General features: G+C 50.4%; 1 protein-coding gene and 1 long non-coding RNA gene across 4 annotated transcripts in view; one reads left to right on the top strand and one right to left on the bottom strand.

Moving 5' to 3' along the window:
- Nucleotides 1-8,101, top strand: part of LOC139678135 (uncharacterized) — a 31,733-nt gene extending 23,632 nt beyond the window's left edge. For 2 of the 3 annotated variants that reach the window (XR_011698963.1, XR_011698964.1), the window contains exons 3-4: nt 6,363-6,561; nt 7,668-8,101. This is a non-coding gene — a long non-coding RNA (uncharacterized lncRNA). Of the gene's footprint in view, nt 1-6,362; nt 6,562-7,382; nt 7,561-7,667 lie in introns of all 3 variants that reach the window. The other variant, XR_011698965.1, reaches the window with a different exon arrangement.
- A 133-nt stretch (nt 8,102-8,234) lies between these two features.
- The window catches only part of IGDCC3 (immunoglobulin superfamily DCC subclass member 3), a 97,599-nt gene continuing 89,339 nt past the window's right edge, over nt 8,235-16,494 (bottom strand). Inside the window, exons 8-14 of the mRNA XM_071568409.1 lie at nt 15,989-16,236; nt 15,369-15,533; nt 10,457-10,645; nt 10,102-10,206; nt 8,913-9,051; nt 8,491-8,695; nt 8,235-8,396 (exon numbers count right to left, since the gene is read on the bottom strand). Coding sequence (XP_071424510.1) covers nt 8,235-8,396; nt 8,491-8,695; nt 8,913-9,051; nt 10,102-10,206; nt 10,457-10,645; nt 15,369-15,533; nt 15,989-16,236 — 1,213 coding nt within the window. The remainder of the gene's footprint in view (nt 8,397-8,490; nt 8,696-8,912; nt 9,052-10,101; nt 10,207-10,456; nt 10,646-15,368; nt 15,534-15,988; nt 16,237-16,494) is intronic.

Below are 16,494 nucleotides of genomic sequence, written 5' to 3' on the forward strand. Positions count from 1 at the left end.
GGTAGGCAGATAACATAGAGGGCAGGTTGGAGTGAGCAGAGGCACGCTCTTGTCATGCTGTTAAATCACATTCCCTGCACTGCTGATGTATTTGGGGCAGGAATGGGAATTTCCACGATTCTGGCTGAGGGTTCACTCGTCCCTGCGCGGCGCTCGCCGAAGGTGATGGTAAAAAACAGAGTTCACGACCCAGGGAGCAATTGCTGACTGTAATAGTGTGTCTTGTATTAAGGGAGCATGTTTGAAACCACGTTATATTATTAAAATTCATGGGAGTGATTTATAGGGGTTTTTAAAAACAGCAGCTTGCCAATATAAATTGGCTTAGGAAAGTCAACTGTAATCCACCCAGGTCCAAATAATGACATTTCCTCCAATACATCCAAAAAGCTGAAAAGCAGAAAATAATATCCAGGCTCCAGAGATAAGGCAAGCACCCAAGGGAAAGAGGACTCTGAAATATTCATGCAGCTGTAGATTGGATGGTGGAAATGGCCATTCCCAATGGCTGCGTTTAGGGACTGATGAATTTAGTTACTGTATCTTTATATTTATCGCTCAATAAACAAGACAAGCTCCTTTACGATGCTGAGCAAGACTAATTTAGCTATTTTAGCACTGAGGAAATGGCTTTCTGGGCAAGGCGAGGGCTTGATAATTTTGTATGAATTTAGAAGATTTTTAATTTAGTGCTGGTGGGCTCTGAGGGTGCTGGGAATAACAGGGCTGGAGACCAGATTTGGGGATCAAATCCCCCTCATGAGCAGTGGGTTGGGTGCTCACCATGGATTTTGGGAGACCCCACACCACGAGCAAGCAGAGCCCCCTGCACCTGCTGATGGAGATGTTCCAGCTCTTGGTTTTTAAGATGATTTTTGGAGGCTGAGGATGTCGCTATAAAGGTTTTACAGCAGCCGTGCTGGAATCAAGCGTGGCTCTGTAAAAGTGTCAGCAAATGAAGCGATGGTGCCTGAGTGGCATTAACGCCAAAATGACCTTTCTGATAGTTAGGGCTTTATGGGGTGTTATAAATTCTCCCCGTGTTGGCAGGGTTATAACTAGGACATTAACAGTAACATCTTCTCCAGCGATAGCCAAGGCAGGAATGCAGCGTTTGGAGCTGAAAAGGCCCAACTTAATTGTTCTTTACTATTTCTGGAGCTGAAAAGTTGATTTGTTTCCAGCAGAAATTTGAATGCACACTCAAAAGGAGATTTTTTTTCGTAAAGATGAGTTTTGAGCACTCAGGTAGGGTTAAGACTCTTAATATTTCCAACAGCCAAAAATCAGAGCGATTTAAACCTATTGCTTGGGTTTTTTTAATTCCTTAGTTTCTAAGACTTTAGATTAATATTGTCAAACCTTTTTTTTATTGCCATGAAGGCAAGGAAAGTCCTTTTTAATGAAAGCCACAAGCTCTGTGCAATACCTTGACTCTGCAGTGCTACGTGAAGCACCAGATTCCACTGAACTTACATGGAAATCCCCAGAGTGAGCCCACTCTGATCTTTTTTTCACCTCTTGCGTTGCCACTGGGAAATAAAATCAGTTTTTATGCTGGTATATATGATGAAATATATATTTGGACAATCTGTGCTGCAATTTAGCAGTTCTGAGAGCTTCAGGCAGTTGTTTTAAGCTACTTTTCCCTCACCTGCTTATTGAAACCCTCTTTACAAAGCGGATTCGGCCTTGCTCGCTGTTCCCCGTGGCCTTCACTCTGACTGTGTGTTGGCATCGAGGGCAGCACAGGAGGGGATGGGCTGATCCTCTGCAGTGCTGCAGCACATGGGACAGCTGCAGGAGGGTGGCCCGTGGTTCACAGTCCCTGTCCTGGGGCAAGGATACTCCTTAAAATCCCAGAATCGTTTGGATTGGAAGGGACCTTAATGATCACCCAGTGCCACCCCCTGCCATGGGCAGGGACACCTCCCACCAGCCCAGGGTGCTCCAAGCCCTGTCCAACCTGGCCTGGGACACTCCCAGGGATGGGGCAGCCACAGCTTCTCTGCCCAACCTGTGCCAGGGCCTGCCCACCCTCCCAGGTGCTGCCCCAGTAGCACCAGAGGCAGCAGGAAAAGCTGATGGCAGCGATAACTGAGCAGGAGCCACGACTGACTGGAAATTGAGTTGCACTTCCAAGCACAGGTGTCCCACTGTGACCCCAGAGGTCCCACCTCCCGAGGACCCCCTGCTCAGCAGGCTGCTGCTGCTGCTGGCTTGGCTGGAGTTTCATGAGCAAAACATCAAAATAAAACCCCTCAGCCCTTGAATGCTCCATTCTGGAAGCTGGTCTTTGAGAGGAGCTGAATGCACCAGCCATCCATGTGAAGAGCTGATGCCCCAAGGTGCCCCACACAATCCCCACACCACAGCCCTGCACGTGGAAAGAAAGCCCCACTCAGGCTCATTTACTCTAGCTTTATTTTTCTTGTACAAGTAGCCACAGGCTAAAATCTAAACAGAGCAAACTACAAAAAACCTGGGTTTTATTTTTTTTTTAATACAGAGCTAACAATCGTGGGATCAGTGGGATTTCAATATCAAGACAGTTCAAAGTAAGAAATGTAGAAAATAAACAGTAGAAAAGTGCTTTGCAATTTGGGTTTTTAGTATTACTCCTAACAGCTTATTCCCAAAAAGGACTGGGACAAAGGTTTAGCATCGATTTTATTATGACTTTCTTACAAATGTAAAGATATTGCAAGTTTAAATGATGGAAATACGATCAAAGTACAAATCCCTCTTTGCTTTTTAAGTCAGACCCTGATCCAAAGCCCCGTGAAATCAGGCTTGTCCCTGACTTGCAGGGCTTTGCACAGGCCCTGTCCCTTCTCCCCACAGGATGCCGAAGCCCAGGCTCTGCCTGTGGAGGAACCCGGAGCTGTTTCCCTGTTTCCCAGTGTCACAGAGGGTTCCAGGGCCACAGCCCCGTGCCAGCAGTGCTGTCACCTGGGGGTGCTGGTGCTCACTTGTCCCCATCTCCCCACCCACAGCTCCAGCCCAGGCACCTTCCCTTTCATAGAATCACCGGATCAGCTGGGTTGGAAAAGACCTCTGAAGTCATCAAGTCCAACCTATGACCCAACACCATCCTGTCAGCCAGACCAGGGCATTAAGTGCCACATCCAGTCTTATCTTAAACACCTCCAGGGACGATGACTCCACCACCTCCCTGGGCAGCCCATTCCAAGGCCCCATCGCCCTTTCTGTGAACTTCTTCCTGATGTCCAACCTAAACCTCCCCTGGGGCAGCTCAAGACTGTGTCCTCTTGTCCTACTGCCAGTTCCTGGGAACAGAGCCTGACCCCACCTGGCTACAGCCTCCTGTAAGGGAGTTGTAGAGTGAGAAGGGCTCCCCTAAGCCCCCTCCTCTCCAGGCTGAACACCCCCAGCCCTCAGCTGCTCCTCACAGGACCCTTCATCAGCCTCAGTGCCCTTCCCTGGACCCCCTCCAGCCCCTCCTGAATGGAGGGGCCCAGAACTGGGCACAGCACTCAAGGTGTGGTGTCACCAGTGCCCAGTCCAGGGGCAGAGTCACTTCCCTGCTCTTGCTGGTCACACTACTGCTGATCCAGGCCAGGATTCCATTGGCCTTCTTGGCCACCTGGGCACACCTGGCTCGTGTCCAACTGCTGTCCATCAGCACCCCCAGTCCCTTTCTGCCTGGCTCTGTCCAGCCACTCTGTCCCCAGCCCGTGAAGCTGCAGGGGGTGTTGTGACCAAAGGGCAGTACCTGCCACTTGGCCTTGTTGGACCCCATCCCGCTGGATTCTGACCATCCATCCAGTGGGTCCAGCTCCCTCTGCAGAGCCCTCCTGCCCTCCAGCAGATCAACACTCCCCCCAGCTTGGTGTCATCTGCAAATCTGCTGAGGGTAGACTCGATCATCTCCTCCAGATCATCAGTAAAGACATTACACAGGACTGGGCCCCACACTGACCCCTGGGGGACACCACCAGTGACTGGCTGCCAACTGGGAACTGGCCACCAACTTCCCTTTTTGTAATTCATTGGGCACGGGAAATAAATGAGCCAAAGGCAGCATCAGGTTGCTGATGGGATCTGTAACCTGCCTGCTCCGGCACACGGGGAGGGATAGATTTCCACAGACTGTTTGCACAGATGAAGTGAGTAAGTAGCTCCCCCTGTTTGTTTTCATAAGCTTTTAATTTCCTTTTTTTAAACTGATCTTCCCCGACTTAAGTGCTGTCACTCAGCTTGGAGAGGGCTCGGACACTGCACCGATCCCCCCCAAAATGCCATGGGATGGTTATCCCAGAGGAACATCCCCACAGCAGCAAAACCCTTCACTTCACCATCCAGAAGCAACAACGCTTTGTAGCTTCTCTCCTCTTTTATTGCCAGCTTAAAATTTACAGTCCCTTGTCATAATTTGAGGTGAATTGGGGTGGAAGCTTTAAAATTCCCAAACCAGACCAGCACTTAAATATATCAGCACCTTTACAAAACAAGAAATAAGAAAGGTAATGGCAGACAAATAAATACCTGAATCCAACAGCGTGAAAATACCCTGTCACAGCATAAAACTATTCCCTGTTCAACTAAAGACAATGTGGATACTATCCCTGAGGTAGCAGCCATATCTGGTCAACTTGAGAGCTCCAAGAATAGGTTGTGCCCATTATGGGTTACCAAAAATAAAAAAAAAACCAACCAGCTTTTGGATATTTATTCCTTCCTGTAATTTCATCTCACCAAGCCAGAAAATAAGAGGGTTTTTGGGATTGGCTGAGAAAAGGCAGAGGGTTGAATTAGTAGAACTATTTGCTTGGAAAAATACTAAAGGATGAGATTCCTACCCCAAAGATGGGTGGTTGCCAGCGGTTTGTACTCAATCCAACACCTGCCCATCATCCAGCAGTTTTATCTCTGGGCAGCAGTTTGGATGAACCAAGGACAGACTCTTCCTCATGCTGAAACCAAACACAAGCTCTTTTTTGTTCTGTTTCCCTTCTCATTTCACAGATTCAAGGCCAGACATACTGTAGGTGATGTTTTCCCAAGTTTTTGGCTGGCACAGCTTTGTCTGCAGCCTGGCTCAGGCACTGATGGCAAGAGGGGCTGTTACGTGTCGCTTCTCCAGCTGAGAGGCACAAAGCTAGAATGTGCCATTTTGAGTGGATTTTTTGCCCAGTTTTGTGCATTTGGATAATTCAGGGAAGACCAGATCCTCCTGATGGATCACCAGACTTCAGCCTCACCCCTGTGTGGGCTGAGTTGCCACCACCATCTACATTACATCCCAATGGTACAGATTGACAAGAGTGGAAAAGAAACCCCAAAAAAAGAGGAAAAGCTAAACTTCTAAAAAATACTCTTTAAAGATTTACATCTGTCTTCAACCATCTCAAACCAACACAGAATGTGCATTGGTTTAAGCCACCACATTTCTGCATAATTAAAAAACAAAACAAAAGAAACAGCTCTACTCTTGACATACTATCGTATTCCAACTAGTCAAATGGCACAGCATTTCCCTTTAATAAAAGGAAGTAGTGACAAATACTTGTTACTATTACAATATCACAATAATATGATATTAAATTAATAGCATGTTCACAGCTTCAGGAAGTCTGAGCTGAACGCTACTCTAGGTTTTGTGTTCACTTTGGCAACGGTACTTATTCAATGTGAACGGTGACGTTACACACACCAAAAAAACAACAAAAAGAAAAGCTGGGCTGGAGTGGGAGTGGGGTGGCAGGAGAGGATTGGGTTGACTTTGATATGAGGTTATAACTTGAGCTGTTTGGTGTCTCCTCCTCCCTCCTGCCCTTTCCATGCTCCAGCCCCCAGGATGGGATGGGCTGTGCTGTCGGTCCCCCCACGGTCCCTTCCCAGGCTGTCTCCAGGAGGGAGCATTCCCTCATGTAGCTGTGAGCAGGGATCAGTCTGATGGCCTATTCAGCCTCTTTGGTGTGGTGGGGAGAGGCTGTTTGGGAGGTTAATGCCAAAGTTTAACCCTTCACATCCTTTTTGTCCTACATGATGGCGACAGGAAGAGGAATTATAATGCCAGAGGGCTAGGAATGCTTAGCCTCAAGGTTGGTTCCATTGTATCTTCTTGGGCCAAGATGGGTGATGTGATGTGGAAGGACAGAGTCCTGCTCCCAGCTAACCCAGCCCAGCCCAGGACACAGCTCAGGGAAGAGGCATTTGCTCATCCTCCTGTATGTTGTATTATTCACAGAGTCATTGGCAGCATCCCACTGCCAACTGGGCAGGTGATGAGGGATGTTTCTCACATAAGGGACTCTCCCACTGGTACCATTTAAAAAAAATACAATTAATACTTTTTTAAAACTTAAACTCATTTCCTTTCCTGATTCCTTTCACAGTCTTTGCAAATACAGCAACATTTGATTTACCACCACCTACGCAAAGAGTTCAAACCTTCACATTTGCCCGGATTTAACCACCCCACGTGGCAGGGAAGGGGCACCGTCCCTGCCCCACCTCACCCCACAGAGGATGCCGGTCACACACCGACTCACAGGACTGCCCCACGCCAGGACAACCCAAACTCCACGGCGGCAGGTTGGTGGTTGATCCCTGGAGGGGACAGACCCTCTCTTTGGTGTCGGGGGTTCCTCTGCCCACCCTGGGCAAGGGGAGGGGGTGATGCTGGCAGCCCTCAGCATCCTCCTGGCCTTGACCCTCCCAGGGAACTGAGCCCCTTTTGGCTCCACTCATCCTTTGGATGTTCTCCTGTGGCTGGAAATGCCCTGGAGGAGCTGGGAGCAGCGCAGTAGCATTTCAGGGGGTTCTGGAAGTGCCGTCTCAGGGTTTCCCCACGTGTGCCCCTAATGGCAGGGTGGGCTTTGGGACAAGACGCTGACATCCACATTCCCACCCCTCTGGGTGTGTTATGCTGCTTGTGCTGGCACATGCCATAAATCATCCTGCTGGGAATCAGCCCTGGGGAGCAGCACAGTGATGGGGCAGGAAGGTGCCTGGCCCCAGGGCTGGGAACTGAGCACCCCGTCCCCACCATTCCCACACACCCAGGATGGGCCGAGGCAGCCACCACCAGTGCGCAGATCAGCCCGCGGAGGGCAGGGGTGCCAGGGCACCAGAGAGCACCACACTGCTTGTCTGTGACAGCCCCAACAATCTTTAAAGTAAAAAACCACAACAGGAATCTCCAAAATCACACCAGAGCCCCAAAAGTAAAGCTCATAACACTAGTGAAGCATCGCGCTTCGAGCGGGGCTGGGTGGGAATTGGGGCAGGAACTGGGGGAGAGGGGAGGACAGACACGCGCGCACACACACACACACACACACACACACACACACACACACACACACACACAGAGGAGCTTCTCTCACACTTGAGGTAGAACATTGCTTTCAAAGGTGTGGAAGTGCTTTACATGGGAACGCCGCCGCTGAAGCCACCAAGGCGGCAGGTACAGAGCGTGACTGCTGAGGTAGGACCATGCTTGTACTGACCAAGTGCTATGCTACTTGTTTTCTGAACACGAAGGAAGACGCAGGTATTTCTGCTTCCCAGAAGACATTCATTCCGGTTGAGGTAGGTTCTGAGTTCACTCGGGTTGTCTGTCCAAGTCTCTCGGTAGCCCTCAGGCATCCTTTGACACACACACTCTTTTTTTTTCTTTTTTTTTTCATATTATTTAGAGTCAATCAGCAAAAAAAGTATCCTGAGAAATAGCAAAAGTGTACAAAATCATCAAATCCATGGAGAGACAGCCTTCCTGGGCCTCAATTTTTGGAGTCAAGTTAGAAGAATTTCTCCAGATCCAGTCTTCTGGAAATAAAAAATAGATCCAAAAAAGTAGTCCTAAAGCTGCTGATCATGGAAAAGTCTGGGATGCCAAGAGATAGAGGCTCCACCATATTCCCAGTCTGTCAGAATCAGGAGAGTTTGCCAAACTCTGCCAAGGAGTCTGTTACTTAGCAGCTGTGGGAAGAGTCATCGTGACCAGTCTCCATAAAGCCATCATCAGAAGAAACACTGAGAGGCTCCAGAGAGGTCAGACAGATAAAACTTCATGGAGTTTCCAAAAGGCTGTATACATATATATATATTTATATATATATATAAAAAAATAAAGCAAAACAAAAAAATAACAATCAGACCGTAGAAATCTTCAATTGACCTGAGATTGACAACTCGTAAAGACATCACCAGCCGTGGGTTTGGTTTCTGGCAACTCCTACAAGAGGCTTCGAGTCTTGGCAGTTTTATCCTTCATTGGCAGGACCGTAGTCGGCCGGAGCAGGGGGGCTGCAGCCACGGGGGGCGTTTGGGAGGGGGTCTGGCTGCTCCTCGATGATGCTGAACTCATCCATAGGGAGTGTGGAGATCTGGGTGTCGTCGTGGGGGACAGGCGGGCTGTGAGCCGACTGAGGAGAGAGAAGGAGGCAACGCAGTGACAGTGGCAGCTCACCAGTGCGCCTGGACATACAGCCAGGTGTGTCCCCACCTCACTGAACTTACCGTCATTCCCTTATCCTGCTGCTCCTGGGATGGGGATCCTGGGAATAACCTCTCCAGCTCGTTCATATCCAGCTGCTTGCCGTTGAGGTCCCGGTCGTCCCTGTCCCTGTCCCTGCGGGCGGCTCCATTCAGGACGGCGCTGCGCTGGCTCCTGGGGATCTGTGGGGTCGACAGCTGCTCCTGCACGTTTTTGCACATCAGCAGCCTGAAAAATAGAGATGGAGCCTGAGGGTGAGAAAGATGGTTCCTCCTCCATTCCTTCCCCCAAGCCTGAGTCTGCCTTATCCCTGTGCTACGTTCCCTCATCCTTCAATCTATCCTACAAAGCCCAGCATCACCGTGGGGGTGCGAGACTCAGGTGGAGTCACCCACACAGCATTAGGGACCATCACCCCTGTGAGCAGTGAGATGAGCATCCCTACCTTCCTCGGTACCCAAACATGAGGAAGAGGATGCAGAAGATGATGCACGTGACGCCGATGTGGATCCCGATGATGATGCCGGTTGTGGAGGTTTTATTGTTCTGCTCGTCCTTCATGCAGTCGCAGGGAGGATTCAGCACTGCCAGAAAAAAGGGGGATTGGGCAGTCAGCAGTGCTTCTCTCCTATTGTTCCTCCAGCTTTTGGAGAGCCCAGAGCCAAAGTTGGAGCCTGGGCTGTGTATGGGAAGAGATGATAAAAATGTGGAGCTGGGGGCAGAGGTCACTGCCTGACGAAGCAGCTCCCCTGCTCCTGGGCACCCCAAGAAGGCACTCAGAGCAAGCACAGGATGGAATGTTCATAGTGAGCCAGCCCCATTACCTGGCTGCTGTCATTAGACACAATAATGAACAGAAAAGCCTCTGATGTTAATTTTTGCAATCTCCTGTGCCTGAGGTGGGAGGTGAGAGGTGGCCACACTGGAGCAGGCTGAAACCTGATGGAAAGCACTGAGGAGGCAGATGCCAGTGAGATCAGTATTTACTCCAACACAGACAGAGCAGTAATAACTATCTCTTGAAGATATTCCCACTGGAAGGCTTAAAAGGCTTCCAAGAGCAGCAGGATGTTTTTTACACATAGATGAATATGAAAGGTGTGATCAGTTAAGAGATTCCCTCTAGAGGTTTCCCCTCTGCTGCCACATAATGCAGGACTTGTGCTCTGCAGCCGTTCCCCATTCCAAAGCCACGTGTCCTCCCTTTTGACCACTGAAGGTCAGAATATCCAGGAGAGTTCCAGGACAATGGAGATGCTCAGTGCACCACATCTCACCTGAGGATGGCAGCTCTTGGCTTATGCATGGGACTTTGTTCATGCTCGTGGCCTCACTTCTGGCTCGAGCTTAAGGGATAAACAGGAACACTGGGTTAGTTTTGTCCCCAAAAGTCATCAGGTTGGACTGGCCAATGGGGATGGCACAAGCCACATGGCCAGGAAGCCACCCCTGCCAGCACCTGGTGGTCCCAGCCCTGCAGAGTTTTGCTTCAGCACTATTTGTGATGCTGAAAATAAATGAGGGCTGAAGGTGAGATGGGGTAGAGCCATGGGGGCCAGGGGGATGTGTTGGGCCTCACCAGCTGCCTGCAGAGCAGCTCCCAGCCCACCACCGAGCCCCACGCCCTGTCTCACCTGTCCTCTCCACAGTTTCCCGCAGGGACACGAAGCGCACAGTCGAGTCCCCGTCCCCGTGCTGGTTGTAGGCGAGGAGCTTGACCTCGTACACCACTGACGCGTCTGTCGGGGAGACACAGCAACCACAGCTCAGGTGTGACCACCAGTCAGGCTCATTTGGGAAATGAACAGCTTACCCAATACACACAACACGCTGCAGAGACGTACCCACTCCTGGGAAAGCACTCCCCAAACCCGGTGGGGAGCTGCAGCAGCTCTCATTTAATGGCTGGGCTCTGAGCTCTCTCCTGCTACTCACGACAGACCAGCCCGGGGCAGGGAGGGGACACGGGTCAAGGTGTTCCATACTCACCCAGGTGGGTAATGTTGTAGGCTGTGACGTTGCTGCCCAGTAGCACTGGACCTGTGTACTGGGAGAGGTGGACCTTGCGGTAATACAGCTTGAAGCCTTCGTGCTGGCCCAGTTTGATGGAGGGTTCCCACGTCGCCTGCACAGCGGTGCTGTTAATGACTTTAATAAAGAGGGATGGCATGGCTGGGACTGAAAGAGAGAGAAAGACAGAGGGTTGCATGTGCTTTTTAGTCTGCATAATGAGAAATTCCCCAGCAGCCTTTCCCTGCAGTCACTGCACCAAAGAATGTGCCAGCTGAAACTGAGAAAAATCAGAGCACACCAGAATCTGGTTTAACAGCTTTGAACTTCTTCAGGGAGCTGAAGGAGTTTCCAGGGGTTTCCTCAGATCAGATCAGCAAGCAGAGGCTACTTCAGCTGCAATCTGATGCTCAGCCCAGTTGGGTCAGGGCAGGAATGCAGCAACTTTGGCAATACATTCTCAAATTCCACTTTTTTGCCCTCACCCTGAGGCAAGACCTTTCAGAGTGATTAATTCCCCAGAGAGGAAGGAACTAGAAGGGATGGAGCTGGAGACATCCATCTTACAAGCCTGCCAGGTACCTGCACTGGCTTGCAGGGTGCAGGGGTCTTGCTCTCCCCATCACCTTTAGGAGGAAGCTTTGTGATTCTCTACTGAGGATTCAAGAGAGAACTGGGGCATCTTCATCAGCAGCCCTAAACACCTGAGCAGCCTGAGATTCCTGCACAGCTGGGGATGGCTTGTTCTGGGAGGCAGGCACTTACCTGGCCTTAGGGGAGCACGGGGGGTTAGCTGGGAATATGTCCCTGCTGCTGCACCTGATTCAAAGTCCCCCTTTTGCTCCAGTCAATACCCCAAAGCCCTGCCCTGGTTCTCAGGGTGTGCTGTACATGGGGACAGGCCATTCCCTCCCCAGGTCCACAGAAAACTGCCCAGCCCCATCCCACTCCATCAGCTTGGGCTGAGAGGCAAAGATTTGCAAACCAAAGCCAATTTTCTTGTGATGCAAATACGTGGGTTTTCCAAAGCTGGTTCTGCACCAAGCCCTGCCCTGAGCCCTGTGCATCACTGGGGCACAGACCCACATTTCCCCCTCCCTCCCTTTCTCCTACACTGATCACACCAACAGCGAGATGTGTCTCAGCAGGACATTTTTGACATTTCACTGATGGTTTTTTTACCCTCATTTCCACAAAACACCCCCAGGCCAAATGCTCCCATCAGCTCCCCAGCCTTTGGCACCATCCAGAAGGTGCAAAGCACCAGGTGCTGCAGGCTCTGCCCTGCCCAGGGCTCTGCTGCAGCACCAGCACCAGGAGGCAGAAGGGTTTTTGGGCACCAGGGTGAGCTTGCCTGCACCCCACAGCACAACCATCCAGCAGAACAGCAGCCCTGCTTCTCCAGCAGCCTCCAGGCTTTGAGGCAGAGCTATTTTTCCAATCCCACAGGATTACAAGCTCAGCAGTTCCAAACTGTAAGGACTGCTGGGCTTGCAGTGGACCAAAACTGCTTTCTGGCTTGTTTTTCTCCAGAGGGTCTCTCAGGACGCCAAACCCAGCCCTTGGCAGAGAGTTCAGCACAACCATTAGTGAGCGACGGTGAAACGCGGATGAAACGTGGCCGTGTCAGTCTAAGACTGATGAGAGCTAAAAAGGGCATTTCCTCAATTCACTAGTAAAACTGCACAGCACAACCATTTGCCTTTTCCCAGGCACTGAGAGCTCAAGCTTTTCCATGAGGAGATTTAGAGGAAGGAAAGACATCTCTCCAGGTGAGCAGGAGGATCTGGGCAACCCTCTCTTCCCAAAATGATGCCCGCCCTTCAGACTGCAGGGGCTTTGCCTGATGCTCTCTGAATAAGCACACAGAGATGAACAAGTCCCTGCTGACTGCTGAGCATCTCCATGTGGATTCTGGAGGGAAGACCCAGTATCCTGGGTCAGGCTAATGAGATCCCATCCTGCCTGAGTGCTGCCAGTGGGGAAAAAAATGGGTTTGAAGTACTTCTTCTTGCTGGGATTTATTCTGATGTGCATTTCATTGCTGGGAAGGCTGAACTTTGCAATTCCTGGGTGCAAAACACAGAGTAAATTCTATTTATACCAGAATGTACCATTCCTCCCAAGGCTGCATATTTTTGCAATCCAATTAAATGCTTCTTTTTCACATTCTCCCAGTTCCCTCTAGGGCAAAATCCCCACTCTGAGAAGTCGGACCTTTGCTTAAAGCAGCATTTTCCAAACCATGGGTGAAAACACCACAGAAAGGGAAATTATCACATTATCCCACAGACAAAGAAACACTGATGTGGGCCATCCTGATTTGCGAAGAGTTGGCTTTATTTTATGGTTGCAGAGCCTTACATTTAATAAAAACCACAAGAATACCTTGCCTTCCAAGTATGAAATATATTGTATTTATTCAAACTTTGAGTATATATATATATGTATAATACTGATTATAGGTAGATGCACTCGCAGAATGCACGTGCTGTTCATAATGTGATTACACAAATAAGTGTATACAATGGAGTGTATCTGTGTGTGTGAATATATGAACACACACCAGCAGATAGGTGCTTCACAGAAGTAACATAAGACATAATAAGGAGCTACTGTAAGTGAGGCATCTCCCTCATGCTAAGGGCTGGGATACTGGTTTTCCTCTTCCGTGCTGTTTGGAATTTTCCCCAGGTCATTTCAACTTTCTTCTTGAAGGCGTCTTTAGCCGAAGATGACTAAAGGAACAGTCTTCATCCTAGAGAAATGTCAAAAAGTCCTGGAGAAAACCCTAAAAAGCATTAAAAGACAAGAACAAGGAGTGTGTGCTGCTTAATGAAGTGAAGAGCGTTTGAGATTTAAAATACCACGGCATTTGTGAAACGGCGTAAAGGAGAACGACAGGGAGGAGGTGGGGGGACCTCCCCAGTGAGTGAGGATTGTGGAGGACCAGGTTCACTTGGGCTGTTTCTCTACAGCGTCCTCCCTTCTCCTTTCCATCCAGAACTAGCCCTGGCACACAGAAGGAGCATCTAGAAAGCGTTGGAGGCTTCAGCCAAGCGCGCTCTCATTGTATTGAAAAGCTGAAAAGCCAAAAGCAGCTCTGCTCTGCAGTATTGCTGAGGAGTATTTTATAGTCCTGCTCCAGACAATACCAGTGTAACACAGTCACTCAATCCAGTCTCCAGCTGGCAGTATCTCTGTTGGCCACTCTGACAACCCTGCTCTGTGGAGTTGTCCCTGGCTGCCAGATACGGTGTGTCTTGGAAAACCCATTCCTTTCCAAGGCTGTTAGCACAGATCCAGGGATTCCCCCAGCCCAGAGGGCTCACAGCTCTCCTGTGCACCTTGGGAAGCCACAGAGTGAAATGGCTTGGCAGAGAGAAGAGGCAAATCTGCAGTGAGACCTTAACTTGGTGCCAAAAGCCCCCAGATTCTGCCCTCTGACCTGCTCTCTCCTCTGTGAGCAGAAGGCAACAGGCACCCGAGTGAAGCAAAGTGAATAAATGAAGCCGTAACTGCGGCTTTTAAATCTCCTTTTACCTTCCTACAAGGCAAATGCAGGCTGGGGTGGAGTGATCTGAACCAAGACAGCTTGTCCATCCTGAACAGAGAGCTAATTGCTGAAGCTTCATTACACAGGACAAGCCCTTTTTAAAGGATAGCAGAGCAGGACAGTCATGCCTTGAAACTTCAGAGACGGGAAATTTATGATCCCATTACCAGATCCCTAACTATTCCTGTCATGATTGAAGGTAATAATGACAAAAAGTCTTCTCCCTCGACTCAAGACTTCTGCAGAGCCACCAAGTTCTATGGAGCATGGCTGGATGTAGCTCCCGTGGCTGAACTCCGAGCATCGGGTCAAGGAGTTTCAAGCTTTGCTTTAGTCCATCCTTCTGCCTCTAAATTGGAAGGGAAAACAAACTCCAAGGGTGACTGATTCCCTGCAGAGTACCAAGGAAAATAAACGTGCAGGGCAACAACCCAGCAGGGTGAGGATTTATTGGCACTGCTTCTTAAATTCTGCAATAAATATCTGCAAGGGCTGACAATGGAACAAGAACTGGATCCCCCAGCTGGAAGTCAACATTTGATCCTAAATAACTTCCTCACACCCAAGGCCCTCTCCACTGCAAATCCATAATTACTGAGTGTTCATGAGAATGATGTTCTTAAGAAATCAGTCTCCATATGTGAGACAAGCCAGGATTCAGAGGGGCTGGAGAGGCAGATGAGTCCCTAAGAATATGTTCCTAAAATGCCAGCTGACAGATCACACTTGGGCTGTGGTTTCTGTCAGGTGTCTGTGTGCAAGGGCCCTGCCTCAGAGCACCCACTCTCTTACTGGGCAAACTTAACTGGTGGCAAAGTCAGGAGAAAAGCCTTTGAGGTCACTCTAATGTCCCACTGAAACAAAAGGCTGTTCCAAGGCAGGTATTTGTAGGTCAGGACAGCTCAGCTGTGGAATGAATTCTTCGGGGTAGAGCGGAAAATAATCAGACCTTAAAAGTGTGGCACCTGTCAAGAGCTGTGAGTACCAGAACTGCTGGAAGATGCTGAGGCGCTGCTTGAGCAGGAAATCTGCATTTAGCAAGGAGTTTAGGAACAGCCCAGAGCAGCTGCAACGCAGAGACCAGTCAGGTTTGCACTCACCCTCTGCTACAACATCAGCTGTGAGAGGCGACGCTGCAATTAATCAGCCAACCCCGCTGTAACGATGCAAGGCAGTTTTACACAACATCCCAGAGTGTGAGGAGCAGTGGAAACAAGGAGCTTCCCCCCCCAGGCTCCGTGCCAAGCGCTCCGGGGAGGTGTCAGGGTGAGCGGCGCTGCCGTTACGCACAGCAGGTGTGAGCACCCGACAGTCCCAGCGCAAAGCGTTCCTTACCTTCCCCCAGCGTGCTCACCACCGTCACTTCTGAGGCTTTGCTGGCACCCCGTGACGTGTAAGCCTTGATGTAAAAGCTGTAGCTGGTCGAGGGCTCCAAGTCAGTCACCAGCTGCTGGAAGGTGCTCTTGCTCACAGCCTCCTGGTACTCCATCTCAACGGGATCTGAAACGCAAAGGAAGAGAGAATAGAGCGGCGTTAGGCTTTGCAAGAGGCAAAGAGACTAAACATGCTGCGAGCAGTAATTTGAGTCCCTGGGGGGGGTTTGTACCTGCCCACACACTTTTCTGCTTGTATTTCAAGGGGTTTGGAGCAACCTGATCTGGTGGAAGGTGTCCTGCCCATAGCAGGGAGTTGGAACTGGATGATCTTTAAGGCCCCTTCTAACCCAAACCATTCTGTGATTCTCTGATTTCCATGTGATTTGCCAGAGACCTACACGAGCAGCAGGATTTGACAGCACGGCCTCACCCTCCCCACTGGTATTCACAGCACTGCACCTCTGTCCACAGAGCCTGGGTGATGATGGAGAGCAGGGCTGGCAGCGCAGACCTGGTTTTACCCACTGGGCTGTGCTGCTGAAGGAGGGGAAGGCTGAGGGTGCCCCGGGCAGTGTGTACCTGCAGCTTTCCGGATGTGCAGCACGTAGCCGATGATCTCCTTGGTGTTCTGCAGAGGCTTCTCCCAGGACACCTGGATGGTGGTGGCGGACACAGTCTCGGCCCTCACGGCCTGTGGTGGGCTGGGCAGCCCGTCGGCCCAGAGCACGGTGAGGCGGGCGCTCGCCTGCGTGGAGCCCGCGCTGTTCTCCGCCAGGCACTGGTAGATGGCCTCGTCCGTCTGGTTGATGCCGTAGATGGAGAGAGTGCTGCGTGGGGACAGAGAGGGACAAGCTGATGAGTATCCCTGCAGCCACGCCATGGCCATCACGCTGGCTCCAGTGGCAGGGCATCTCCCGGACTCTCTTTCCACAGAAAGCTTCCAGGAAGCTGCAGGATGGTGCTTTTGGGGAAGGAAAAGTCTGGGAGGTGGATGTGTCATTCCCTGGAACCCATGACTAGGCAGATTGTCTCTGTCTCAACCTGCAGATACTGTGGTTCAAGTACAGACAGATGTGGACACAGAG

Source organism: Pithys albifrons, chromosome 13 (assembly GCF_047495875.1).
Source record: "Pithys albifrons albifrons isolate INPA30051 chromosome 13, PitAlb_v1, whole genome shotgun sequence".
Lineage (NCBI taxonomy): Eukaryota > Metazoa > Chordata > Aves > Passeriformes > Thamnophilidae > Pithys > Pithys albifrons.